Raw genomic sequence first — 26,070 nt, 5'->3', positions numbered from 1 at the left:
CTTTCTCTCCCCATTTCTAACTCACTCTCTCTCTCCCCATCTCTAACTCACTCTCTCTCTCCCCATCTCTAACTCACTCTCTCTCTCCCCATCTCTAACTCTCTCTCTCCCCCATCTCTAACTCTCTCTTTCCCCCCCATCTCTAACTCTCTTTCCCCCATCTCTAAACTCTCTCCCCCCCATCTCTAACTCTCTCTCTCCCCCATCTCTAACTCTCTCCCCATCTCTAACTTTCTCTCCCCCCACCCCCACCAGGTGTTTGTGTGTCTGTGGAAGGGCTGTAAGGTGTACAACACTCCGTCCACCAGTCCAAGCTGGCTCCAGAGACACATGCTGACACACAGCGGAGATAAACCCTTCAAGGTATGTATGGAATCCCTGCGGTAATTGAACCCACAAGTTTAGTGTTGTTAGCAGGTCTCAGGTGGTTTTCTGAATGGTGACCTGCTTGTCTCTCTCTCTCTCTCTCTGTAGTGTGTGGTGGGGGGCTGCAATGCCAGCTTTGCATCGCAGGGGGGGCTAGCGCGCCACGTGCCCACTCACTTCAGTCAGCAGGGTTCCTCTAAGCTGTCCAGTCAGTCTAGACTCAAGGAAGAGTCTCCCTCTAAAGCTGGGCTTACTAAGAGGAAGAAACGCACGCAGATGAACAAACGCAGGCGTTCGCTACGTATGTACCGACTACAGAGCTGTGTGTGAAAAATCTCATTTTGTTTGTCACATGCTTCATAAACAACAGGTGTAGACTAACAGTGAAATGCTTACTAACAGGTATTTTTTCAACAATGCAGAGATAAAGACGAGAAATAGAAACAGTGAAACAAGGAATAAATACACAGTGAATAACAAGAACAAGTAAAAATAACATGGCTATTTACAGGAAGTACCGAGTCGATGTGCAGGGGTACGAGGCAATTGAAGTAGCTACAGTAAAATTTCTAATTAATAGCCTGGGTGTTTATTTTCTTAAATCACAACACAATGCCCTCAGCATTTGCTCATTTGCATAGTTAAATGTTTAATTCCATCATTCACTTCCAGCATTTTAATCAACTTCTTCATTTCCTGCACGAATGTGTTAACATTTACACAATGTCAAATTTTTTCTTGTCTTCGTATGCCTCTATATACAGTATCAGTCAAAAGTTTGGTCGGGTTCAAGTCCGGGCTCTGGCTGGGCCACTCAAGGACATTCAGAGACTTGTCCCGAAGCCACTCCTGCTTTGTCTTGGCTCTGTGCTTAGGGTCGTTGTCCTGTTGGAGGGTGAACCTTCACCCCAGTCTGAGGTCCTGAGAGCTCTGGAGCAGGTTTTCATCAGGAATCTCTTAGTACTTTGCACCGTCATCTTTCCCTCGATCCTGACTAGTCTCCCAGTCCCTGCCGCTGACAAACATCCCCACAGCATGATGCTGCCACCACCATGCTTCACTGTAGGGATGGTACCAGGTTTCCTCCAGACATGAAGCTTGGCATTCAGGCCAAAGAGTTCAATCTTGGTTTCATCAGACCAGAGAATCTTGTTTCTCATGGTCTGAGAGTCTTTAGGTGCCTTTTGGCAAACTCAAAATAGGCTGTCATGTGCCTTTTACTGAGGAGTGGCTTCCGTCTGGCCACTCTACCATAAAGGCCTGATTGGTGGAGTGCTGCAGAGATGGTTGACCTTCTGGAATGTTCTCCCATCTCCACAGAGGGGCTCTGGAGCTCTGTCAGAGTGACCATCGGATTCTTGTTTTTTTATTAATACATTTGCGGGTTTCTTATTTTTTCTCATTTTATTCAACTGTTACCAGGCAAAAAAAATAGCCCAGATGTGCAAGTGCCTTATGAATTTTTAATACATTTGCAAACATTTCTAAAAAACTATTTTTGTTTTGTCATTATGGGGTATTGTGTGTAGATTGATGAGAAAGAAAAACATTGAATACATTTTAGAATAAAGCTGTAACGTAACAAAATATGGAAAAAGTCAAGGGGCATGAATACTTTCCGAATGCACTGTATATAAACTTTTGTGTGAAATTATTATTATTCTCCTCTTTGACTGCACAATTTTGGCAGTTCATACTTCCGCCACTAGAGGGTAATCAGACGATTTCTAGGGGTATATAATCAAATCAAATTTTATTTGTCACATGCACCCAATACAACCTTACCGTGAAATGCTTCCTTACAAGCCCTTAACCAACAATGCAGTTCAAGAAATAGAGTCAAGAAAATATGAACTATTTCACTTTAGTTTATTTAAAATAAAAAATAGCAATAATGAGGCTATATACAGGGAGTACCGGTACCGAGTCAATGTGTGGGGGTACTGGTTAGTAATGAGGCTATATACAGGGGGTACCGGTACCAAGTCAATGTGCGGGGGTACTGGTTAGTCGAGGTAATTTGTACTTGTAGGTAGGGGTAAAGTAACTATGCATAGATAATAAACAGCAAATAGCAGCAGTGTAAAAACAAAGTGGTGGGGGGTCAATGTAAATAGTCTGGGTGGCCATTTGATTAATTGTTCAGCAGTCTTTTGCAGTCTTATTGCTTGGGGGTAGAAGCTGTTAAGAAGCCTTTTGGACCTAGGCTTGGCGCTCCGGTACCGCTTGCCGTGTCGTAGCAGAGAGAACAGTCTATGACTCGGGTGACTGGAGTCTTTGACAATACATTTGGGCCTTCCTCTGACACCGCCTGATATAGAGGTCCTGGATGGCAGGAAGCTTGGCCACAGTGATGTACTGGGCCGTACACACTACCCTCTGTAGCGTCTTACCGAGCAGCTGCCATACCGTCGGATGCCGAGCAGCTGCCTTGCCAGGCGGGGATGCAACCGGTCAAGATGCTCTCGATGGTGCAGCTGTAGAACTTCTTGAGGATCTGGGGACTAATGCCAAATCTGTTCAGTCTCCTGAGGGGGAATAGACTTTATATAGGCGTTGTCATGTCCTCTTCACGACTGTCTTGGTGTGTTTGGGCCATGATAGTTTGTTGGTGATGTGGACACCAATGAACATGAAACTCTCAACCCGCTCCACTACAGCCCTGTCGATGTGAATGGGGCTCCATTCTGATACTCTGTCTCCTCGTTGTCGGTGATCAGGCCTACCACTGTTGTGTCGTCAGCAAACTTAATGATGGTGTTTGAATCGTGCCTGGCCATGCAGTCGTGGGTGAACAGGGAGTACAGGAGGGACTAAGCACGCACCCCTGGCCCCCCATGTTGAGGATCAGCGTGGAAGATGTGTTGTTGCCTACCCTTACCACCTGGGGGCGGCCCGTCAGGAAGCCCAGGATCCAGTTGCAGAGGGAGGTGTTTAGTCCCATGGTCGTTAGCTTAGTGATGAGCTTCGTGGGCACTATGGTGTTGAACACTGAGCTGTAGTCAATGAACAGCATTCTCACATCGGTGTTCCTCTTGTCCAGGTGGGAAAGGGCAGTGTGGAGTGCGATTGAGATTGTGTCATCTGTGGATCTGTTGGGGCGGTATGCAAATTGGAGTGGGTCTAGGGTGTCCGGGAGGATGCTGTTGATGTGAGCCGTGGCCAGCCTTTCAAAGCACTTCATGGCTACGGATGTGAGTGCTACGGGTCTGTAGTCATTTAGGCAGGTTACCTTTGCTTCCTTGGGCACAGGAACTATGGTGGTCTGCTTGAAACATGTTGGTATTACAGACTCAATCAGGGAGAGGTTGAAAATGTCAGTGAAGACCCTTGCCAGTTGGTCAGCGCATGCTCCGAGTACACATCCTGGTAATCTGTCTGGCCCTACGGCCTTGTGAATGTTGACCTGTATAAAGGTCTTGATCACATCGGCTACGGAGAGAGTGATCACCGCAACAGCTTGTGCTCACATGCATGCTTCAGTGTTACTTGCTTCAAAACGAGCATAAAGGCTTGTAGGCTTACGTCACTGGGCAGCTCTTGGCTGTGCTTCCCTTTGTAGTCTGTAATGGTTTGCAAGCCCTGCCACATCTGATGAGCGTCAGAGCCGGTGTAGTAGAATTCAATTTCCTAAAGTTGTTGACTGTTTTTGTGTTTGACACTTAGCTAGCAGTTCTCAGCTGCTAGCAGCCAATGGCCATAATTTTTTACAGTCATTACTGAATTATTTTATGTAGCAAATCAAACATTAAACAATTAATGGTGATTCATGGTAACCTCATAAACAATTCATTTAGATCCGGCATTTTGAAACAGACATTTATTTGCTGAAATGTGTGCGGTTGCCCGGCTATTAAAAGGCACAGGTGGCTATTTCAGCGTCTGCGTTTAATTGAAGTTTTACGGTATGTACAAATCGGTAGGGTTAAACTAACTTGGCAACAGGATAGATAATTCACAGTAACAGTAGCGGGTAGCCATTTGATTAGCTATTTAGCAGTCTTATGACTTGGGGGTAGAAGCTATTCAGGGTCCTGTTGATTCCAGACTTGGTGCACTGGTACCACTTGCCATGTGGTAGCAGAGAGAACAGTCTATGGCTTGGGTGGCTGGAGTCTTAGTTCTTTGGGTATTCCTCTGACACCGCCTGAGCTCGGCTTCATTGATGTACTGGGCCGTACGCACTACACTCTGTAGTGCCTTGCGGTCGGAGGCCGAGCAGTTGCCATACCAGGCGGTGATGCAACCAGTCAGGATGCTCTTGATGGTGCAGCTGTAGAACTTTTTGAGGATCTGAGGACCCATGCCAAATCTTTTCAGTGTCCTGAGGGAGAATAGTTTTTGTCGTGCCCTCTTCACGACTGTCTTGGTGTGTCTGGACCATGACAGTTCCTTGGTGATGTGGACACCAAGGAACTTGAAGCTCTCAACCTGCTCCACTGCAGCCCCGTCGATAAGAATGGGTGAGCTTCCTTTGCCCTCCGTTTCCTGTAGTCCACGATCAGCTCCTTTGTCTTACTGACATTGAGGGAGAGGTTGTTGTCCTGGCACCACACTGCCAGGTCTCTGACCTCCCTATAGTTTGCCTCATCGTTGTTGGTGATCAGGCCTACTACCCTCCTGTCGTCAGCAAACTTGATAATAGTGTTGGAGTCGTAGGCGGCCATTTTGTGAACATGGAGTATAGGAGGGGACTAAGCACACACCCCTGGGGGCCCCCTGTGTTGATGGTAAGTGTGGCGGATGTGTTGTTCCCTACCCTAACCACCTGACCCATCAGGAAGTCCAGGATCCAGTTGCAGTCACACACTCTACACAATGTTTTAGCCTCAACGCCTTTGGTCATCTGTAAAAATAGATTAGAATTGGACCACACACTCACAGAAACCCAGTTAGTTTTAAGGCTCCCGAGTGACGCAGCAGTCTAAGGCACTGCATCTCAGTGCTAGAGGAGTCACTACAGACCTTGGTTTGATCCCGGGCTGTATCACAACTGGCCTTGATCGGGAGTCTCATAGGGCGGTGCACAATTGGCCCAGCGTCGTCCGGGTTAGGGGAGGGTTTGGCCAGGGTAGGCTGTCATTGTAAAATAAAAATGTGTTCTTAACTGACATGCCTAGTTAAAGAAAGGTTCAATAAAATAGAAGTTCCTTGGAGCATGTGAAGTGCTCACCATTTCAAACTGCAAACTGTCACCTGGGGTATTTCACCTCACCTAGCATACACGTTCAGGTAGCGGCCTTGCTGGCACTGAACACACACACATACACACAGGGCACAGAACTGAAAACCCAGAGAAGGCTGATATTTTTTAGGAACAGAACCAGAACCGGGAACGAAAGTGATCTCTAGTGTTCCGGAACAGAAACATTATTTTCAAGTCTTTAAAAATTTTTTTTTATACATTCTTAATATCTAGTATATAATTCTATAATTCAGTGAAGTTATGATGCTAGTAAGAGCCTTAACACATTCCAACTCGTGTCATGTCATGATGTTCAGCGTTTCAAGCCAAGCTCCCTCCATATCCACCACTCTCTCTACCCACCTGTGAAATTTCTGTTGCGTCTCACGCGTGCACTTATATGAACAATCAAACATGCAAACAATTACCTTACCTGTTCCATAGCAAGCTGCTCTAGCCGCGTAAATGTAATAAATTAGTAAATTAATAAACGCAATGTAAAAACGATGTTGATTTCAAGGGTTAAAACATGAATGAAAAGGAACTATATGAACCATTTAACTTTTTATGGGGTTCAAACCAGTTCAGAACTTTATTATGTCATAACACTGGAACCAAACTAAAGAAAATAGGGGTTCTGTTCAGATTGGAAAATAATTTTGGTTACAACCCTCAAAATATTACTTCTCACTTGTGACAGCACTCGGGAGGATGTTGTCTGGCTCTTTGTCAGGAGAAGTGTGAGAGTAGGACAGACAGCTCTTTTCTAAATATATTTTGACATGGAAAATACCCATGATTGATTTTCAGCCAACCAGGAAACACATTCTTTCAACTCTAACCCTGTTCTATTGAATAATATGTTCTGCTCATAGCTAATGTACATGGTTACAGCCCTGTTTAATGTAGTACTAATGCAGTACTAAAGCAACAATTAACCTTTTTTAAAAGCTGTGTCATTTCACTATGTTGTCATACTGATCATCTTCACCAGGAGACAGTGGTCTTGGTGCTGGTCTGGTCTCACTGCTGTCTCACTGCTGTCTCACTGCTGTCTCACTGTACCTCCTCACCTCTCATCCCAGACTCTCTCTGCTCTCATCCCAGTGTCTCCTCTTCCACCAGCGAGACCTCATGATTTCTTTGACGCCCAGACCATGGATGCCATCAGACACCGGGCCATCTGCCTCAACCTGGCTACCCACATGGAGAGCACCGGCAACGGACACAGTGTGGTGTTTCATAGCACGGTTAGTAAACCACTTAAAAACACTTGGTCCCGCTGCAACAATCCACAAGGCCTAGTGGGATCTCTCAATCCCTAATCAAGCCCTAGCCCCTTCGTACCTTGGAGATCTGAGAGGATTGGATAGGTGTTAGCAATAAGTGACTCACCACCTGGATTCAGTACAATGTAGCAACAATTGAAATGGTGATTTTTTTTTTCTTCCACTGGATAAAAGCAGAGACTCAGCGATACAAAATGGTATATCATCACTACAGTTGAGGAACAATGGGAAAGTAAATCTGCTTTGAAAGTTGATAAACTTGTAGTAGTCATCACAACTGACAGTAGTAGTAGTAGTAGTAGTAGTAGTCCATCACAACTGATAGTAGTAGTAGTAGTAGTAGTCCATCACAACTGACAGTAGAAGTAGTCCATCACAACTGACAGTGGTAGTAGTAGTAGTAGTAGTCCATCACAACTGATAGTAGTAGTAGTAGTAGTAGTAGTAGTAGTAGTAGTAGTAGTCCATCACAACTGACAGTAGTAGTAGTAGTAGTCCATCACAACTGATAGTAGTAGTAGTAGTAGTCCATCACAACTGACAGTAGTAGTAGTAGTAGTAGTAGTCCATCACAACTGATGATAGTAGTAGTAGTAGTAGTAGTAGTAGTAGTAGTAGTAGTAGTAGTAGTAGTAGTAGTAGTAGTAGTAGTAGTCCATCACAACTGGCAGTAGTAGTAGTAGTAGTAGTAGTAGTAGTAGTAGTCCATCACAACTGATAGTAGTAGTAGTAGTAGTAGTAGTAGTCCATCACAACTGATAGTAGTAGTAGTAGTAGTAGTCCATCACAACTGATAGTAGTAGTAGTAGTAGTAGTAGTAGTAGTCCATCACAACTGGCAGTAGTAGTAGTAGTAGTAGTAGTAGTAGTCCATCACAACTGATAGTAGTAGTAGTAGTAGTAGTAGTAGTAGTAGTCCATCACAACTGATAGTAGTAGTAGTAGTAGTAGTCCATCACAACTGATAGTAGTAGTAGTAGTAGTAGTAGTAGTAGTAATAGTAGTCCATCACAACTGGTGGTAGTAGTAGTAGTAGTAGTAGTAGTCCATCACAACTGATAGTAGTAGTAGTAGTAGTAGTAGTAGTAGTAGTAGTAGTAGTCCATCACAACTGATAGTAGTAGTAGTAGTAGTAGTCCATCACAACTGATAGTAGTAGTAGTAGTAGTAGTAGTAGTAGTAGTAGTAGTAGTCCATCACAACTGATAGTAGTAGTAGTAGTAGTAGTAGTAGTAGTAGTCCATCACAACTGATAGTAGTAGTAGTAGTAGTAGTAGTCCATCACAACTGACAGTAGTAGTAGTAGTCCATCACAACTGATAGTAGTAGTAGTAGTAGTAGTAGTAGTCCATCACAACTGACAGTAGTAGTAGTAGTAGTAGTAGTCCATCACAACTGATAGTAGTAGTAGTCCATCACAACTGACGGTAGTAGTAGTAGTAGTCCATCACAACTGACAGTAGTAGTAGTAGTACATTTAGTAGTAGTAGTAGTAGTAGTAGTCCATCACAACTGACAGTAGTAGGAGTAGTACATTTAGTAGTAGTAGTAGTAGTAGTAGTAGTCCATCACAACTGGTAGTAGTAGTAGTAGTAGTAGTCCATCACAACTGGTAGTAGTAGTAGTAGTCCATCACAACTGATAGTAGTAGTAGTCCATCACAACTGACAGTAGTAGGAGTAGTACATTTAGTAGTAGTAGTAGTAGTAGTAGTCCATCACAACTGACAGTAGTAGGAGTAGTACATTTAGTAGTAGTAGTAGTAGTAGTAGTAGTAGTAGTAGTAGTAGTAGTAGTAGTAGTCCATCACAACTGGTAGTAGTAGTAGTAGTAGTAGTAGTAGTAGTCCGTCACAACTGGTAGTAGTAGTAGTAGTAGTAGTAGTCCATCACAACTGACAGTAGTAGGAGTAGTACATTTAGTAGTAGTAGTAGTAGTAGTCCATCACAACTGACAGTAGTAGGAGTAGTACATTTAGTAGTAGTAGTAGTAGTAGTAGTAGTCCATCACAACTGGTAGTAGTAGTAGTAGTAGTAGTCCGTCACAACTGGTAGTAGTAGTAGTAGTAGTAGTAGTCCATCACAACTGACAGTAGTAGTAGTAGTAGTAGTCCATCACAACTGACAGTAGTAGTAGTAATAGTAGTAGTAGTAGTAGTAGTAGTAGTAGTAGTAGTAGTCCATCACAACTGACAGTAGTAGTAGTAGTAGTAGTAGTAGTAACAGTAGTAGTAGTCCGTCACAACTGGTAGTAGTAGTAGTAGTAGTAGTAGTAGTCCATCACAACTGACAGTAGTAGTAGTAGTAGTAGTAGTAGTAGTAGTCCATCACAACTGACAGTAGTAGTAGTAGTAGTAGTAGTAGTAGTAGTAGTAGTAGTAGTAGTAGTAGTAGTAGTCCATCACAACTGACAGTAGTAGTAGTAGTAGTAGTAGTAGTAGTAGTAGTAGTAGTAGTAACAGTAGTAGTAGTCCATCACAACTGACAGTAGTAGTAGTAGTAGTAGTAGTAGTAGTAGTAGTAGTAGTCCATCACAACTGGTAGTAGTAGTAGTAGTAGTAGTAGTAGTAGTAGTAGTCCATCACAAATGACAGTAGTAGTAGTAGTAGTAGTAGTAGTAGTAGTAGTAGTAGTAGTAGTCCATCACAAATGACAGTAGTAGTAGTAGTAGTAGTAGTAGTAGTAGTAGTCCATCACAACTGATAGTAGTAGTAGTAGTAGTAGTAGTAGTAGTAGTAGTAGTAGTAGTCCATCACAACTGATAGTAGTAGTAGTAGTAGTAGTAGTAGTAGTAGTAGTAGTAGTAGTAGTAGTCATCACAACTGATAGTAGTAGTAGTAGTAGTAGTCCATCACAACTGATAGTAGTAGTAGTAGTAGTAGTAGTAGTAGTAGTAGTAGTAGTAGTAGTAGTAGTAGTAGTAGTAGTAGTAGTAGTAGTAGTCCATCACAAATGACAGTAGTAGTAGTAGTAGTAGTAGTAGTAGTCCATCACAACTGATAGTAGTAGTAGTAGTAGTAGTAGTAGTAGTAGTCCATCACAAATGACAGTAGTAGTAGTAGTAGTAGTAGTAGTAGTAGTAGTAGTCCATCACAACTGACAGTAGTAGTAGTAGTAGTAGTAGTAGTCCATCACAACTGATAGTAGTAGTAGTAGTAGTAGTAGTAGTAGTAGTAGTAGTAGTCGTCGTCCATCACAACTGATAGTAGTAGTAGTAGTAGTAGTAGTAGTAGTAGTAGTAGTAGTAGTAGTAGTAGTAGTAGTAGTAGTAGTAGTAGTATCAATCAAATTTCAATCACATTTTTTTATAAAGTCCTTCTTACATCAGCTGATGTCACAAAGTGCTGTACAGAAACCCAGCCTAAAACCCCAAACAGCAAACAATGTAGATGTAGAAGCACGGTGGCTAGGAAAAACTCCCTAGAAAGGTCAGAACCTAGGAAGAAACCTAGAGAGGAACCAGGTTATGAGGGGTGACCAGTCCTCTTCTGGCTGTGCCGGGTGGAGATTATAACAGAACATGGCCAAGATGTTCAAATGTTCATAGTTGACCAGCAGGGTCAGATAATAATAATCACAGTGGTTGTAGAGGGTGTAACAGGTCAGCACCTCAGGAGTAAATGTCAGTTGGGTTTTCATAGCCGATCATTCAGAGTTTCTCTACTGCTTCTTGAGACGGGTCATATATATAGGCCAAGTTGAATCAGAGGACAAGATGGAGCTACCACCATATTGCTTTACCCAATCATCTGAGTCTCCATAGGTTCTTATGTATTAGGGTCAAGGGGTTGATTTGGGATTTCGAGATTCTCTCATCATGAAAATGTTCTCACATCCCTCTGTGTTGTTTTTTGGATCCGTCTTTCTCACTTCAAACTCTAGGAGGCTGTTTTTGTGAATATAGTCTGTAGTCTCACTTTAGATTTTCTCAGTGAACTAGCAGTGACCCTTGTCAATGGCCCTAGGTGGGTAGACAGGAGAGATATGAGGGGTCTGTTTTGGTGTTAGACAGTTGTTTCTGTGATTATATTCTGAGTTTGAGCTGCATTAGCACATGAAGACCTCTAGGGGGATATGTGCTGCTTCCCAAATGTCTCCCTGTGTCCTACATATCCATAGGACACTGTTTCAAACTAGTGCACTATAGTATTTTTATTTAACCTTTATTTAACTAGGCAAGTAGAACAAATGTCTTAATTTACAAACCCTCCCCTATCCCAGACGATGCTGGGCCAATTTCGCACCACCCTATGGGACTCCCGATCAAGGCCAGTTGTGATACAGCCCGGGATCAAACCAGGGTCTGTAGTGACGCCTCTAGCACTGAGATGCAGTGTCTTCGATCGCTGAGGCCGCGGCGCCACTCAAGATAGGGTGGCATTTTGTTTGTATTTTTTCATATCTTTTTCTCTTGCTGACTAACATACTGAGCAGACAGGCTTCACGCGCGTCTGTCATTGTGCGCATGTTGATTTTGTCTATCCCTACCATACCAAAACCAACTATGAACCAACTATATTCATTTGGGGAAAGGTCGAAACACACATGAAACATTTATGGACATTTAACTAGCTTGCTGTTGCTAGTTAATTTGTCCTGTGAAATAAACATTGGATTGTTATTTTACCTGAAATGCATATGGTCCTTTTTTTCTGGATCTTTGTAGAATTTTTACCCATGTTGAGTTCTCTACTCCAACAATTAATCCACGGATAAAAAGTGGAAACCTACTTTGTTTTCTTTGATAAGTTTCTCCTCGTTCGTTGTTGTTTTTCTTCTTCTTTGGACTTAATATGGTGGTTTGCAACCAACCTTTGAGGTGCATCACCACCACCAACTGGACTGGAGTGTGGACCTCAGTTCATCTTTCAATCACCCACGCTGCTGCATGCTCGTAATAACCAATGAGGAGATGGGAGAGGCGGGACTTGCAGCACGTCACGGATTAAAACATTACCAAGTTCTCAAGCATTAAAACAGAACCAAGTTCTCAAGCATTAAAACAGAACCACGTTCTCAAGCAGTAAAACAGAACCAGGTTCTCAAGCATTAAAACAGAACCAAGTTCTCAAGCATTAAAACAGAACCAAGTTCTCAAGCATTAAAACAGAACCAAGTTCTCAAGCATTAAAACAGAACCAAGTTCTCAAGCATTAAAACAGAACCAAGTTGTAGTTTACCGCCTGGCTACGCAGACGCCTGTTGGCTAACGCGACAGTTTGGGTGAAATTATTGAATAACATATATGTGTACATTTATTTGGCAACGCTCGCGGTCTGTTAAGCATGTCAAGCTTTCTCAACTTGTGTGGTGAGTGATGTTTCAGCCATGTATTAATAGCTGGGTACCTGAGTAGTGAGTGTCCATGTTGTGAGTGAAATGGGGATTTTTATGAATGACTGTCTGTAATATCACAGAGCACCACTAGAGAGCACTGTGTCCACTTCAGTAAACTGCTTTCAGGTTGGTTGGAATGTCAATGGAATGGCTTAATGTCACTAGGCAGTATCCCATGGGTTGGTCTGCACACATTCCCACACTCTCATTACAATACTCTATCACTTCTGGGGCTGATCTTTTAGCACAATTTTCCAAATGCCTGTATCGCAAGAATAATGTTTTGTTTCTTTTTTTCTCTCTTCTGTTTTTTTATGAGTGTTTGTACGCTTGTTCTCATGTTGTCTGTTTGGTCTCGTCGCTCTTTCTGCTGTGACTGTGAACCTTCCCATTTACACACATACAGCCCCTCCCCCAACACCAAGCCCCTCCCCCCAACACCAAGCCCCTCCCCCCAACACCAAGCCCCTCCCCCCCAACACCAAGCCCCTCCCCCTGCCACTCACAACAGCAAAGTTGAGAGATCACTTCTTCTTCTCTGACAGCAAGCGGTTTCAACTCGATATTTGTGGTTTTGGTCCAACAGAATGGGTCATATGAAACACATTGAGACATTAATTTACTGTGAGAGGAGAAATTAACCTTTCCAACAATACACTTTATGTCTCAACTACTCAAATATCACTCAGAGCAGAACTCTATACTAAAACGGCACTATCAATGAGCATTGATACCGTTAGCAGCATTTTAGCCAAAGACTGTTATACTAGCTGTCTAGTCTGTGTTTTATAAATGTGCGATGAGCATAAAACACAATTATATAAGGAATTGGCAACTCGTTCTCATTCTGAGAAATAAGGTAGGCCACTTGATTTCAACATCTGAACAAAGTGGACAGGCTAGCATGCTGTTCAAACAGTTGGAGACGGACAGAAGGGTGGGTTCATAACAATTTGACTGTTCTACCTTGTTAGCTAACAGATAGATCCTTGTTAGCTAGCAGATAGCTAGCAGATAGATCCTTGTTAGCTAGCAGATAGATCCTTGTTAGCTAGCAGATAGATCCTTGTTAGCTAGCAGATAGATCCTTGTTAGCTAGCAGATAGATCCTTGTTAGCTAGCAGATAGATCCTTGTTAGCTAGCAGATAGATCCTTGTTAGCTAGCAGATAGATCCTTGTTAGCTAGCAGGTAGATCCTTGTTAGCTAGCAGGTAGATCCTTGTTAGCTAGCAGGTAGATCCTTGTTAGCTAGCAGGCAGATCCTTGTTAGCTAGCAGACAGATCCTTGTTAGCTAGCAGACAGAGCCTTGTTAGCTAGCAGATAGATCCTTGTTAGCTAGCAGACAGAGCCTTGTTAGCTAGCAGATAGAGCCTTGTTAGCTAGCAGATGTATCCTTGTTAGCTAGCAGATAGATCCTTGTTAGCTAGCAGATAGATCCTTGTTAGCTAGCAGATAGATCCTTGTTAGCTAGCAGATAGATCCTTGTTAGCTAGCAGATAGAGCCTTGTTAGCTAGCAGATAGAGCCTTGTTAGCTAGCAGGCAGATCCTTGTTAGCTAGCAGGCAGAGCCTTGTTAGCTAGCAGGCAGATCCTTGTTAGCTAGCAGGCAGATCCTTGTTAGCTAGCAGGCAGATCCTTGTTAGCTAGCAGGCAGATCCTTGTTAGCTAGCAGGCAGAGCCTTGTTAGCTAGCAGATAGAGCCTTGTTAGCTAGCAGATAGAGCCTTGTTAGCTAGCAGATAGATCCTTGTTAGCTAGCAGATAGATCCTTGCTAGCTAGCAGATAGATCCTTGCTAGCTAGCAGATAGATCCTTGTTAGCTAGCAGATAGAGCCTTGTTAGCTAGCAGATAGAGCCTTGTTAGCTAGCAGATAGAGCCTTGTTAGCTAGCAGATAGAGCCTTGTTAGCTAGCAGATAGAGCCTTGTTAGCTAGCAGATAGATCCTTGTTAGCTAGCAGATAGATCCTTGTTAGCTAAACTTGAAATATAAAGATTAGCTGGCTAATCATTAGCACGTGGGCTTGTGCTTGAGAGATTGTTTAAGACCTGTGTTAATTGTCTATAATGCCTGCTACAAGATGTTGGTCATTAGTGAAAGTGCATTATGCATGGTTCTGGTTAAATTTGGAACTAAAAGGGAAATTTCATAAACAGACTTGAAAGCCAGATCAGTGATTATTGCTAAAAAGCAGGTTCAACTATTTTGATAAAATAATACAATGATTAGTGGGTCTGATGGTTGTGGAAGGTTTATATTTAGCCTGGGTATAACTTCACACGTCCTGAATTCATTAGGTTATTGCTGACTGTTTGAAATGCAGTGTATTTTACCTTTAATTGTACAACAAAGCTTTTTTTTGTAAGAAAACATTTAAAAAGAAATCTAGATATACAGATATCGTGAATCACCCATAAGTTAAAAAAAGAAAAGCAAGATATGATTTTTAGGCCATATCGCCCAACACTAAGCACTTCCCAGTACCTGATTCATTCCTAGTTAGCAGAGCTGGAATAATACTTATCACTGCTACAGGCCCAGTCTGCCCCAGTCTCTATTCTGGAGTCCAGGGTCTGTGCCAGGCAGTATACTGCTTTAAGCTGCCCTGCCTCTCCTCTCCTGTCAACGCTGCCAACCATGGTGAAATCCTGCTTTGTGCTGTTGAGGCCACGGACGGACACACACCCCCCACCCACACTCCTCCCACGGTGTCCTGGCTCCAGGTCAGAGCATGTGAGTTTCTCAGTGAGTTTCTCAGTGAGTTTCTCAGTGAGTTTCTCAGTGAGTTTCTCAGTGAGTTTCTCAGTGAGTTTCTCAGTGAGTTTCTCAGTGATCTCAGAGACCAAGAGTCATGACCAGAGATGGCCTCTCCTCTTTTCATAACTGAACAGGTGTACAACAAATGTCTGAAGTGTGGCTCGCTTGACGTGTGGTGAATCACTCCTGAGGTGGGCTCCTCTTCCTCTGTTCTTCACATCACTACGCCACGCTAACATGTGCATTGACTCCAAACAGGCTCATTATGTATCTCCGCACTACATACTCAAAAGAGCCTGTCCTGTTGCCAAATAAAAAAGATAAATGCTTTAGCAAACACACACACACACAGCACACGTTCACACAGCATACACACACGTACACACAGCACACGTTCACACAGCATACACACACGTACACACAGCATACACACACAAAGCATAAACAAACACAGCACACCGCTGGCCAATAATTTTAAAGGCGATAAGAAAAAGGCTTGAAGAGGTTAAGCGAGGTAACCACATTTTGAAACGGAACCAGAGGAGTGGAAACGGAGCCGGCAGAGGGGGGGCAAGAAGGACAGATGGGGGGGGGGGGGCAAGAAGGAGAGATGGGGGGGCAAGAAGGAGAGATGGGGGGGCAAGAAGGAGAGATGGGGAGAGACCGAGGGAATAAGACAAATGGAGGGAGAATATAGGAGAGAGAGACTGGTGGGAGAATATAGGAGAGAGAGAGACTGGGAGGGAGACAGAGAGCAAGGAGGAGGAGGGTGAAGAGGAGGTCCAGGTCAGATGGAATGGGAAGAGGAGGGCTGACCGGTTGGGTAAAAATGACAAAACGAGCGTCCATCCATTGTCCTACTCTCTGACCCCTATGGTTAGGTCCACAGCTGAGGGCCAGCCAGGGAGGCTGTGTGTCTCCCCAAGGGCCATCCAGACTCACCCTGGCCTGGGGAGAGGAGCAGGGCTGTAGCCCTGGAGGGGTGGAGGAGTGGAGGTCCTGGGAAGGTGTCCAGTGGACTTCCTGGTGTGTGTGTGTGTGTGTGTGCGTGCGTGCGTGCGTGTGTGTGAGCCTTGATGTTTACGATGGGATATTTTTGTTATTCGGCCAAACTGCGTCATCCTGAGCTTCACCCCTGACACCAGACAGGCACCCCCCTCTCCTTCATTCACTCCTCTCTCCACCTCACTCACCCGTTCTCCCTCTCATTCACTCATGCCTTTCCCCCTTACTGGCCCTCCCCCCTCACTGTTTGTTCTACAGTTTCACTCTCTCTCCTTTACTCTCTTTCCCTCACTCTCTCTCCCTCACTCTCTCTCCCTTCTCTCACTCTCTCTCCTTCACTCACTCACCCTCACTCTCTCTCCCTTCTCTCACTCTCCCTCCTTCACTCACTCTCTCACTCTCTCTCCCTCACTCTCTCTCCCTCACTCTCTCTCCCTTCTCACTCTCTCTCCTTCACTCACTCTCCCTCACTCTCTCTCTCTCCCTCACTCTCTCTCTCTCCCTCACTCTCTCTCCCCTCTCTCACTCTCTCTCCTTCACTCACTCTCCCTCACTCACTCACTCTCCCTCACTCACTCTCTCTCCCTCACTCTCTCTCCCTTCTCTCACTCTCTCTCCTTCACTCACTCTCCCTCACTCACTCACTCTCCCTCACTCCCTCTCCCTCACTCTCTCTCCCTCACTCTCCCTCACTCACTCACTCTCCCTCACTTTCTCACTCTCTCTCTCCCACCCTTCTGTCTCTCTTTCACCCTCACTTTCTCTCACCCTTCTATCTATCTCTAACCCTCACTCTCTCTCACTCTTCTCTCTTTCTCTGTCTGTCGCTGTGGAAGATAACCTATGTTTATCACTCTGGACACTCAGATCTGTTGTTTGATAAGGCATTCAGGGTTGTGTTCATTAGGGTACAATGTTACAAAACATTAGGCACCAAACAGAAGAAAACCAACTGAAACAGGGAGAGACTACTTGAACATGTCCATTAAGAAACATTAATTTTTATATACAGTTGAAGTTGGAAGTTTACATACACTAAGGTTGGAGTCATTAAAACTCGTTTTTCAACCACTCCACAAATTTCTTGTTGACAAACTATAGTTTTGGCAAGTCAGTTAGGACATATACTTTGTGCATGACACAAGTCATTTTTCCAACAATTGTTTACAGACAGATTATTTCACTTATAATTCACTGTATCACAATTCAATCAAATGTATTTATTTCAATCAAATTTACTTATAAAGCCCTTCTTACATCAGCTGATATCTCAAAGTGCTGTACAGAAACCCAGCCTAAAACCCCAAACAGCAATCAATGCAGGTGTAGAAGCACGGTGGCTAGGAAAAACTCCCTAGAAAGGCCAGAACCTAGGAAGAAACCTAGAGAGGAACCAGGCTATGAGGGGTGGCCAGTCCTCTTCTGGCTGTGCCGGGTGGAGATTATAACAGAACATGGCCAAGATGTTCAAATGTTCATAAATGACCAGCAGGGTCAAATAATAATAATCACAGTGGTTGTAGAGGGTGCAACAGGTCAGCACCTCAGGAGTAAATGTCAGTTGGCTTTTCATAGCCGATCATTCAGAGTATCTCTACCGTGTCTCAATTCCAGATGGTCAATAGTGCCTTTAAACAGCTTGGAAAATTCCAGAATATGATGTCATGGCTTTATAAGCTTCTGATAGGCTAATTGACATAATTTGAGTCAATTGGAGGTGTACCTGTGGATGTATTTCAAGGCCTACCTTCAAACTCAGTGCCTCTTTGCTTGACATCATGGGAAAATCAAAAGAAATCAGCCAAGACCTCAGAAAAAGAATAGTAGACCTCCACAAGTCTGGTTCATTCTGAGGAGCAATTTCCAAACGCCTAAAGGTACCATGTTCAACTGTACAAACAATAGTACGCAAGTATAAACACATTGGGACCACACAGCCGTCACACCGCTCAGGAAGGAGACGAGTTCTGTCTCCTAGAGATTAACGTATTTTGGTGCGAAAAGTGCAAATCAATCCCAGAACAACAGCAAAGGACCTTGTGAAGATGCTGGAGGAAACAGGTACAAAGTATCTATATCCACAGTAAAACAAGTCCTATATTGACATAACCTGAAAGGCTGCTCAGCAAGGAAGAAGCCACTGCTCCAAAACCACCATTAAAAGCCAGACTACGGTTTGCAACTGCACATGGGGACAAAGATCATACTTTTTGGATAAATGTCCTCTGGTCTGATGAAACAAAAATATAAAGTTTGGGCCATAATGACCATCGTTATGTTTGGAGGAAAAAGGGGGAGGCTTGCAAGCCGAAGAACACCATCCCAACCGTGAAGCATGGGGGTGGCAGCATCATGTTGTGGGGGTGCTTTGCTGCAGGAGGGACTGGTGCACTTCACAAAACAGATGGCATCATGAGGAGGAAAAATATGTGGATATATTGAAGCAACATCTCAAGACATCAGTCAGGAAGTTAAAGCTTGGTTACAAATGGGTCTTCCAAATGGACAATGAACCCAAGCATACTTCCAAAGTTGTGGCAAAATGGCTTAAGGACAACAAAGTCAAGGTATTGGAGTGGCCATTTCAAAGACCTGACCTCAATCCTATAGAAAATGTGTGGGCAGAACTGAAAAAGCATGTGCGAGCAAGGAGGCCTACAAACCTGACTCAGTTACACCAGCTCTGTCAGGAGGAATGGGCCAAAATTCATCCAATTTATTGTGGGAAGCTTGTGGAAGGCTACCCGAAATGTTTGACCCAAGTTAAACAATTTAAAGGCAATGCTACCAAATACAAATTGAGTGTATGTAAACTTCTGACCCACTGGGAATGTGATGAAAGAAATAAAAGCTGAAATAAATCATTCTCTCTACTATTATTCTGACATTTCACATTCTTAAAATAAAGTGGTGATCCTAACTGACCTAAGACAGGGAATTTTTACTAGGATTAAATGTCAGGAATTGTGAAAAACGGAGTTTAAATGTGTTTGGTTAAGGTGTATGTAAACTTCCGACTTCAACTGTATCTGCTGCATTCCCTACTCAACACAACCCTGAAACTGCATGGGCCTGCGTCGCCCCTTTAATTGACAGAATCTTGCACTATCCTTTTAAGGTAGCGACCCAGTGCAGGGCTAATGAGTATGAACCTGTTGACGCTGACAGAGGAATCATGGGCTAGAGACTCCCAGGCCTACTTAATTAAAATGGCAATGAAGCATATGCCAGTGTGTTGCAGAGAGACTCTCAGCAGTAGGGTTCTGACGTACTGTAGAGGACATGGCAGTGCCCAGCCTGTGTAGAGCACAGTACAGCACATCCAGGGCCATTGTTTTTGGACCAGGGTGAAAGAAAGAGGATCTCTCTCTCGCCCTACTCCATGTGGTACACATATACCAACACACGTCTTACAGTGCAGTAGCCAGACGTTGGGAGAAGAAAGGCCTTGCTAAGAGGCAGCCACTACATTGCACAGGGAGACTGAGCCTCCACTAAACTAGCCCCAAACACAACACAAAGCGAAAGAGACTAGTGAGAGACTGGAGAGAGAGAGAGAGACTGGAGAGAGAGAGAGAGACTGGAGAGAGAGAGAGAGAGAGAGAGAGAGAGAGAGACTGGAGAGAGAGAGAGAGAGAGAGAGAGAGAGAGAGAGAGAGAGAGAGAGAGAGAGAGAGAGACTGGAGAGAGAGAGAGAGACTGGAGAGAGAGAGAGAGACTGGAGAGAGAGACTGGAGAGAGAGAGAGAGAGAGACTGGAGAGAGAGAGAGACTGGAGAGAGAGAGAGAGAGACTGGAGAGAGAGAGAGAGGAGAGAGAGAGAGACTGGAGAGAGAGAGACTGGAGAGAGAGAGAGAGAGAGAGAGAGAGAGAGAGAGAGAGAGAGAGAGAGAGAGAGAGAGAGAGAGAGAGAGAGAGAGAGAGAGAGAGCAACTGGAGAGAGAGAGAGCGACTAGAGAGAGAGCAACTGGAGAGAGAGAGAGAGCGACTGGAGAGAGAGAGCGACTGGAGAGAGAGAGAGAGCGACTGGAGAGAGAGACTTGAATGAACTACAGGACAAAATACAAACCCTCCAACCTAAAAAGGCCTGTGGTGTTGATGGTATTCTAAATGACATTATAATATATACAGACCAGAAATTCCAATTGGCTATACTTACATCTTCCCCAATATTTGGAACCAAGGACCCCAATCCACAAAAGTGGAGACAAATTTTACCCCAATAACTACCATGGGATATGAGCCAACAGCAACCTTGGGAAAATCCTCTGCATTATCATTAACAACAGAATCATACATTTACTCAGTGAAAACAATGTACTGAGCAAATGTCAAATTGGCTTTTTACCAAATTACCAAACGACAGACCACGTATTCACCCTGCACACCCTAATTGACAAACAAACAAACCAAAACAAAGGTAAAGTCAAACTTCTCACCCCCCAACAGGCTCATTATGCATCGTCGCACTACATAGTCAACAGAGCCTGTCCTGGTGCCCCCCAAAAATGTAAATGTTTTAGCAAACACAAACACACGTACACAGCATACACACACGTGCACACACACACGTACACACACACACGTACACACACACACGTACACACAGCACACACAAAGTGCACATACAAAGTGCACACCGCCGGCCAATAATTTTAGAAGGCGATAAGAAAAAGGCTTGAAGAGGTTAAGTGAGGTAACCACATTTTGAAACGGAACCAGAGGAGGGGGGGCAAGAAGGAGAGATGGGGGGGGCAAGAAGGAGAGATGGGGAGAGACCGAGGGAATAAGACAAATGGAGGGAGAATATAGGAGAGAGAGACTGGTGGGAGAATATAGGAGAGAGAGAGACTGGGAGGGAGAATATAGGAGAGAGAGAGAGAGAGAGACTGGGAGGGAGACAGAGAGCAAGGAGGAGGAGGGTGAAGAGGAGGTCCAGGTCAGATGGAATGGGAAGAGGAGGGCTGACCGGTTGGGTAAAAATGACAAAACGAGCGTCCATCCATTGTCCTACTCTCTGACCCCTATGGTTAGGTCCACAGCTGAGGGCCAGCCAGGGAGGCTGTGTGTCTCCCCAAGGGCCATCCAGACTCACCCTGGCCTGGGGAGAGGAGCAGGGCTGTAGCCCTGGAGGGGTGGAGGAGTGGAGGTCCTGGGAAGGTGTCCAGTGGACTTCCTAGTGTGTGTGTGTGTGTGTGTGTGTTTCAGTTTGTGTGTGTGTGCGCACATGCATGTGCCCGTGTGTGTTCCCTGTGTGTGAGCCTTGATGTTTACAAAGTCTTCTCATGCTTTGTTGATTTCAAAAAAGCTTTTGACTAAATTTTTCATGAGGGTCTGCTATACAAATTGATGGAAAGCAGTGTTGGGGGGAAAACATACGACATTATAAAAAACACAAACAAGGAGCATGTTATAAGAAAAGACTATCAGCGGCTAAAAAAGGGAAATAACATCTACAGTGCATTCAGGAAGTATTCAGACCCTTTGACTTTTTCCAAATTTTGTTACGTTACAGCCTTATTCTAAAATTCATTGAATTGTTTTTTTTCCATCATCGGGCTATAGCCCATAATGACATCACAATAGCCCATAATGACATCACAATACCCCATAATGATGTCACAATACCCCATAATGACGTCACAATACCCCATAATGACAAAGCCAAAAACAGGTTTTTATAAATATTAGCAAATTCATAAATTTTTTTAAACTGAAATATCACGTTTATAATAAGTATTCAGACCCTTTACTCAGTACTTCGTTGAGGCATCTTTGGCAGTGAATACAGTCTCGAGTCTTGGGTATGACGCTGCAAGCTTGGCACACCTGTATTTGGGGAGTTTCTCCCATTCTCTGCAGATCCTCTCAAGCTCTGTCAGGTTGGATGGGGAGCGTCGCTGCACACAGGTCTCTCTAGAGATGTTTCGATCGGGTTCAAGTCTGGGCTCTGGCTGGGCCACTCAAGGTAATTGAGACTTGTCCCAAAGCCACTACTGCATTGTCTTGTCTGTGTGCTTAGGGTCGTTGTCCTGTTGGAAGGTGAACCTTCACCCCAGTCTGAGGTCCTGAGCGCTCTGGAGCAGGTTTTCATCAGGAATCTCTTAGTCTTTTTCATCAAGGGTCTCTGTAATTTGATCCGTTCATCTTTGCCTCGATGCTAAATAGTCTCCCAGTACCTGCTGCTGAAAAACATCCCGCAGCATGATGCTGCCACCACCATGCTTCACCGTAGGGATGGTGCAAGGTGTTCTCCAGATGTGACGCTTGGCATTCAGGCCAGAGTGTTTAATTTTGATTTCATCAGACCAGAGAATCTTGTTGCTCTTGGTTTGAAAGGCCTTTAGGTGCTTTTTGGCAAACTCCAAACGGGCTGTCATGTGCCTTTTACTGAGGAGTGGCTTACAGAGATACAAAACAAGTGTTAGAGGAAAAACAAAAAGAACTGGAGGAACTTATTCAAGAACGATCTAATGTAATCTATTACAAAAATAAAGCAAACTGGATGGAATATAGAGAAAAATGCACCAAATGCTTCTTAAATCTCCAACGCAGGAACATTATCAAAAATAATTTGCAGAAACTTGTTACTATAGACAGTCGTCTATGATTCTCAGAATTATATTTTAAAAGAGGAAGCTAAATATTTTAAGCAGATGTTTTCTTTTCCGTCTCATCTGTCTCTGAATGACGATTGCAATAAGGAATTCTTTCCAAATAATGAAAATTGACAAATGCACAAAAAGATCAGTGCGAAGGCCAAATTACACTTTTACGAACACACCTGTAGTATAAACCAGCCATAACAGCTACTTCTCAGAGAGTTTTGAACTGTCAAGAGAAGTTAAACAAGGGTATCCACTGTCACCGTATCTATTCGCAATGGCCATTTGAAATGCTAGCTATTAAAATCAGATCAAATAACATTAGAGGATTAGAAATCCAAGGCTTTAAAACAAAAGTGTCCATGTATGCCGATAACTCAAGTTTTATATTAAGTCCACAAGCTAGATCCCTGCAATGTCTCATTAAAGCTATGGATAACGTTTCTGGCCTCTCTGGACTAAAACCTAATTATGATAAGTTTACCATATTACATATTAGATCTTAAATAAATACAATTTTACATTACCCTGCGGTTTACCTATAAAATGGACTGTAGACATATTTGTTATTCATATCACAAAATATATCAATGAGCTCTCTACAATGAATTTTAATAGATAACTAGTGAAAATAGAAAATATCCTGCAACCAGAGAGGTAAATACCTGTGTATTTATGGAAAAATTACACTTAACTATTTAGTCATATCTTAGATTACTCAATTACTTATGGCGCTGCCTACCCCTTATTTTAGTTTTTCAAATCATGTGAGCAAAAAACATTTAGCTTTATCTGGGATGCTAAACCAGACAATATAAACTGTGGCTATCTACACTACTGGTCAAAAGTTTTAGAACACCTACTCATTCAAGTGTTTTTCTTTATTTGTACTATTTTCTACATTGTAGAATAATAGTGAAGACAAACTATGTAATAACACATATGGAATCATGTAGTAACCAAAAAAAACAAATCAAAATGTATTTTAGATTTGAGATTCTTCAAATAGCCACCCTTTGCCTTGATGACAGCTTTGCACACTCTTGGCATTCTCTCAACCAGCTTCACCTGGAATGCTTTTCCAACAGTCTTGAAGGAGTTCTCACATATGCTGAGCACTTGTTGGCTGCTTTTCCTTCACTCTCTCGGTCCGACTCATCCCAAACCATCTCAATTTTGTTGAAGTCGGAGGATTGTGGAGGCCAGGTCATCTAATGCAGCACTCTATCACTCTCCATTCTTGATAAAATTGCCCTTACACAGCCTGGAGGTGTGTTCGGTCATTTTCCTGTTGAAAAACAAATGATAGTCCCACTAAGCCAAACCAGATGGGATGGCGTATCGCTGCAGAATTCTGTGGTAGCCATGCTGGTTAAGTGTGCCTTGAATTCTAAATAAATCACAGACCGTGTCACCAGCAAAGCACCCCCACACCATAACACCTCCTCCTCCATGCTTTATGGTGGGAACTACACATGCAGAGATCATCCGTTCACCCACACCGCGTCTCACAAAGACACGGCGGTTAGAACCAAAAATATCCAATTTGGATTCCAGTCCAAAGGACACATTTCCACCGGTCTAATGTCCATTGCTCGTGTTTCTTGGCCCAAGCAAGTCTCTTCTTCTTATTGGTGTCCTTTAGAAGTGGTTTCTTTGCAGCAATTCTGCCATTTTTTGTTGTTGTTTATTTTAACCTTTATTTAACTAGGGAAGTCAGTTAAGAACAAATTATTAATTACAATGACGGACTACTCCAGCCAAATCCAGACGACGCTGGGCCAATTGTGCGCCGCCCTATGGGACTGCCAATCACGGCCGGATGTGTTACAGCCTGGATTTGAACCTGGTACTATAGTGACGCCTCTTGCACTGTGTAATGAACACGAGGGGAGACAGAGAGCTGGTTTCAGTTCAGGGCGCAGCAGGTGTTTATTGTAAAGGACCACAGTAGGAGGCAGGTAGCTGGGTCCAGGGGCAGGCAGAAAGTCATACACAGGAGGAGGCAGGTAGCTGGGTCCAGGGGCAGGCAGCAGGTCATACACAGGAGGAGGCAGGTAGCTGGGTCCAGGGGCAGGCAGAAGGTCATACACAGGAGGAGGCAGGTAGATGGGTCCAGGGGCAGGCAGAAGGTCATACACAGGAGGAGGCAGGTAGCTGGGTCCAGGAGCAAGCAGAAGGTCATACACAGGAGGAGGCAGGTAGCTGGGTCCAGGGGCAGGCAGAAGGTCATACACAGGAGGAGGCAGGTAGCTGGGTCCAGGGGCAGGCAGAAGGTCATACACAGGAGGAGGCAGGTAGCTGGGTCCAGGGGCAGGCAGAAGGTCATACACAGGAAGAGGCAGGTAGCTGGGTCCAGGGGCAGGCAGAAGGTCATACACAGGAGGAGGCAGGTAGCTGGGTCCAGGGGCAGGCAGAAGGTCATACACAGGAGGAGGCAGGTAGCTGGGTCCAGGGGCAGGCAGAAGGTCATACACAGGAGGAGGCAGGTAGCTGGGTCCAGGGGCAGGCAGAAGGTCATACACAGGAGGAGGCAGGTAGCTGGGTCCAGGGGCAGGCAGAAGGTCATACACAGGAAGAGGCAGGTAGCTGGGTCCAGGGGCAGGCAGAAGGTCATACACAGGAGGAGGCAGGTCGCTGGGTCCCGGGACCAGGCAGAAGGTCATACACAGGAGGAGGCAGGTAGCTGGGTCCAGGGGCAGGCAGAAGGTCATACACAGGAGGAGGCAGGTAGCTGGGTCCAGGGGCAGGCAGAAGGTCATACACAGGAGGAGGCAGGTAGCTGGGTCCAGGGGCAGGCAGAAGGTCATACACAGGAGGAGGCAGGTAGCTGGGTCCAGGGGCAGGCAGAAGGTCATACACAGGAAGAGGCAGGTAGCTGAGTCCAGGGGCAGGCAGAAGGTCATACACAGGAGGAGGCAGGTCGCTGGGTCCCGGGACCAGGCAGAAGGTCATACACAGGAGGAGGCAGGTAGCTGGGTCCAGGGGCAGGCAGAAGGTCATACACAGGAGGAGGCAGGTAGCTGGGTCCAGGGGCAGGCAGAAGGTCATACACAGGAGGAGGCAGGTAGCTGGGTCCAGGGGCAGGCAGAAGGCCATACACAGGAGGAGGCAGGTAGCTGGGTCCAGGGGCAGGCAGAAGGTCATACACAGGAAGAGGCAGGTAGCTGGGTCCAGGGGCAGGCAGAAGGTCATACACAGGAGGAGGCAGGTCGCTGGGTCCCGGGACCAGGCAGAAGGTCATACACAGGAGGAGGCAGGTAGCTGGGTCCAGGGGCAGGCAGAAGGTCATACACAGGAGGAGGCAGGTAGCTGGGTCCAGGGGCAGGCAGAAGGTCATACACAGGAGGAGGCAGGTAGCTGGGTCCAGGGGCAGGCAGAAGGTCATACACAGGAGGAGGCAGGTAGCTGGGTCCAGGGGCAGACAATGGCTCAGTTGGTAGAGCATGGTGTTTGCAACGCCAGGGTTGTGGGTTCGATTCCCACGGGGGGCCAGTACAAAAAAAAAAGGAAAAAAATACATTAAATT

General features: G+C 44.6%; 1 protein-coding gene across 2 annotated transcripts in view; it reads left to right on the top strand.

Moving 5' to 3' along the window:
- The window catches only part of LOC115197679 (zinc finger protein aebp2), a 41,353-nt gene that overhangs the window by 6,153 nt on the left and 9,130 nt on the right, over positions 1 to 26,070 (top strand). The window contains exons 3-5 of one of the 2 annotated variants that reach the window (XM_029759428.1): positions 256 to 363; positions 475 to 667; positions 6,677 to 6,801. In XM_029759428.1, the coding sequence (XP_029615288.1) occupies positions 256 to 363; positions 475 to 667; positions 6,677 to 6,801 (426 nt within the window). Of the gene's footprint in view, positions 1 to 255; positions 364 to 474; positions 668 to 6,658; positions 6,802 to 26,070 lie in introns of both variants that reach the window. The other variant, XM_029759427.1, reaches the window with a different exon arrangement.

This window comes from Salmo trutta, chromosome 7, assembly GCF_901001165.1.
Source record: "Salmo trutta chromosome 7, fSalTru1.1, whole genome shotgun sequence".
Taxonomy (NCBI): Eukaryota; Metazoa; Chordata; class Actinopteri; order Salmoniformes; family Salmonidae; genus Salmo; species Salmo trutta.
The sequence above is the reverse complement of the archived record's forward strand: the minus strand, read 5'-3'. Positions and strand labels throughout refer to the sequence as shown.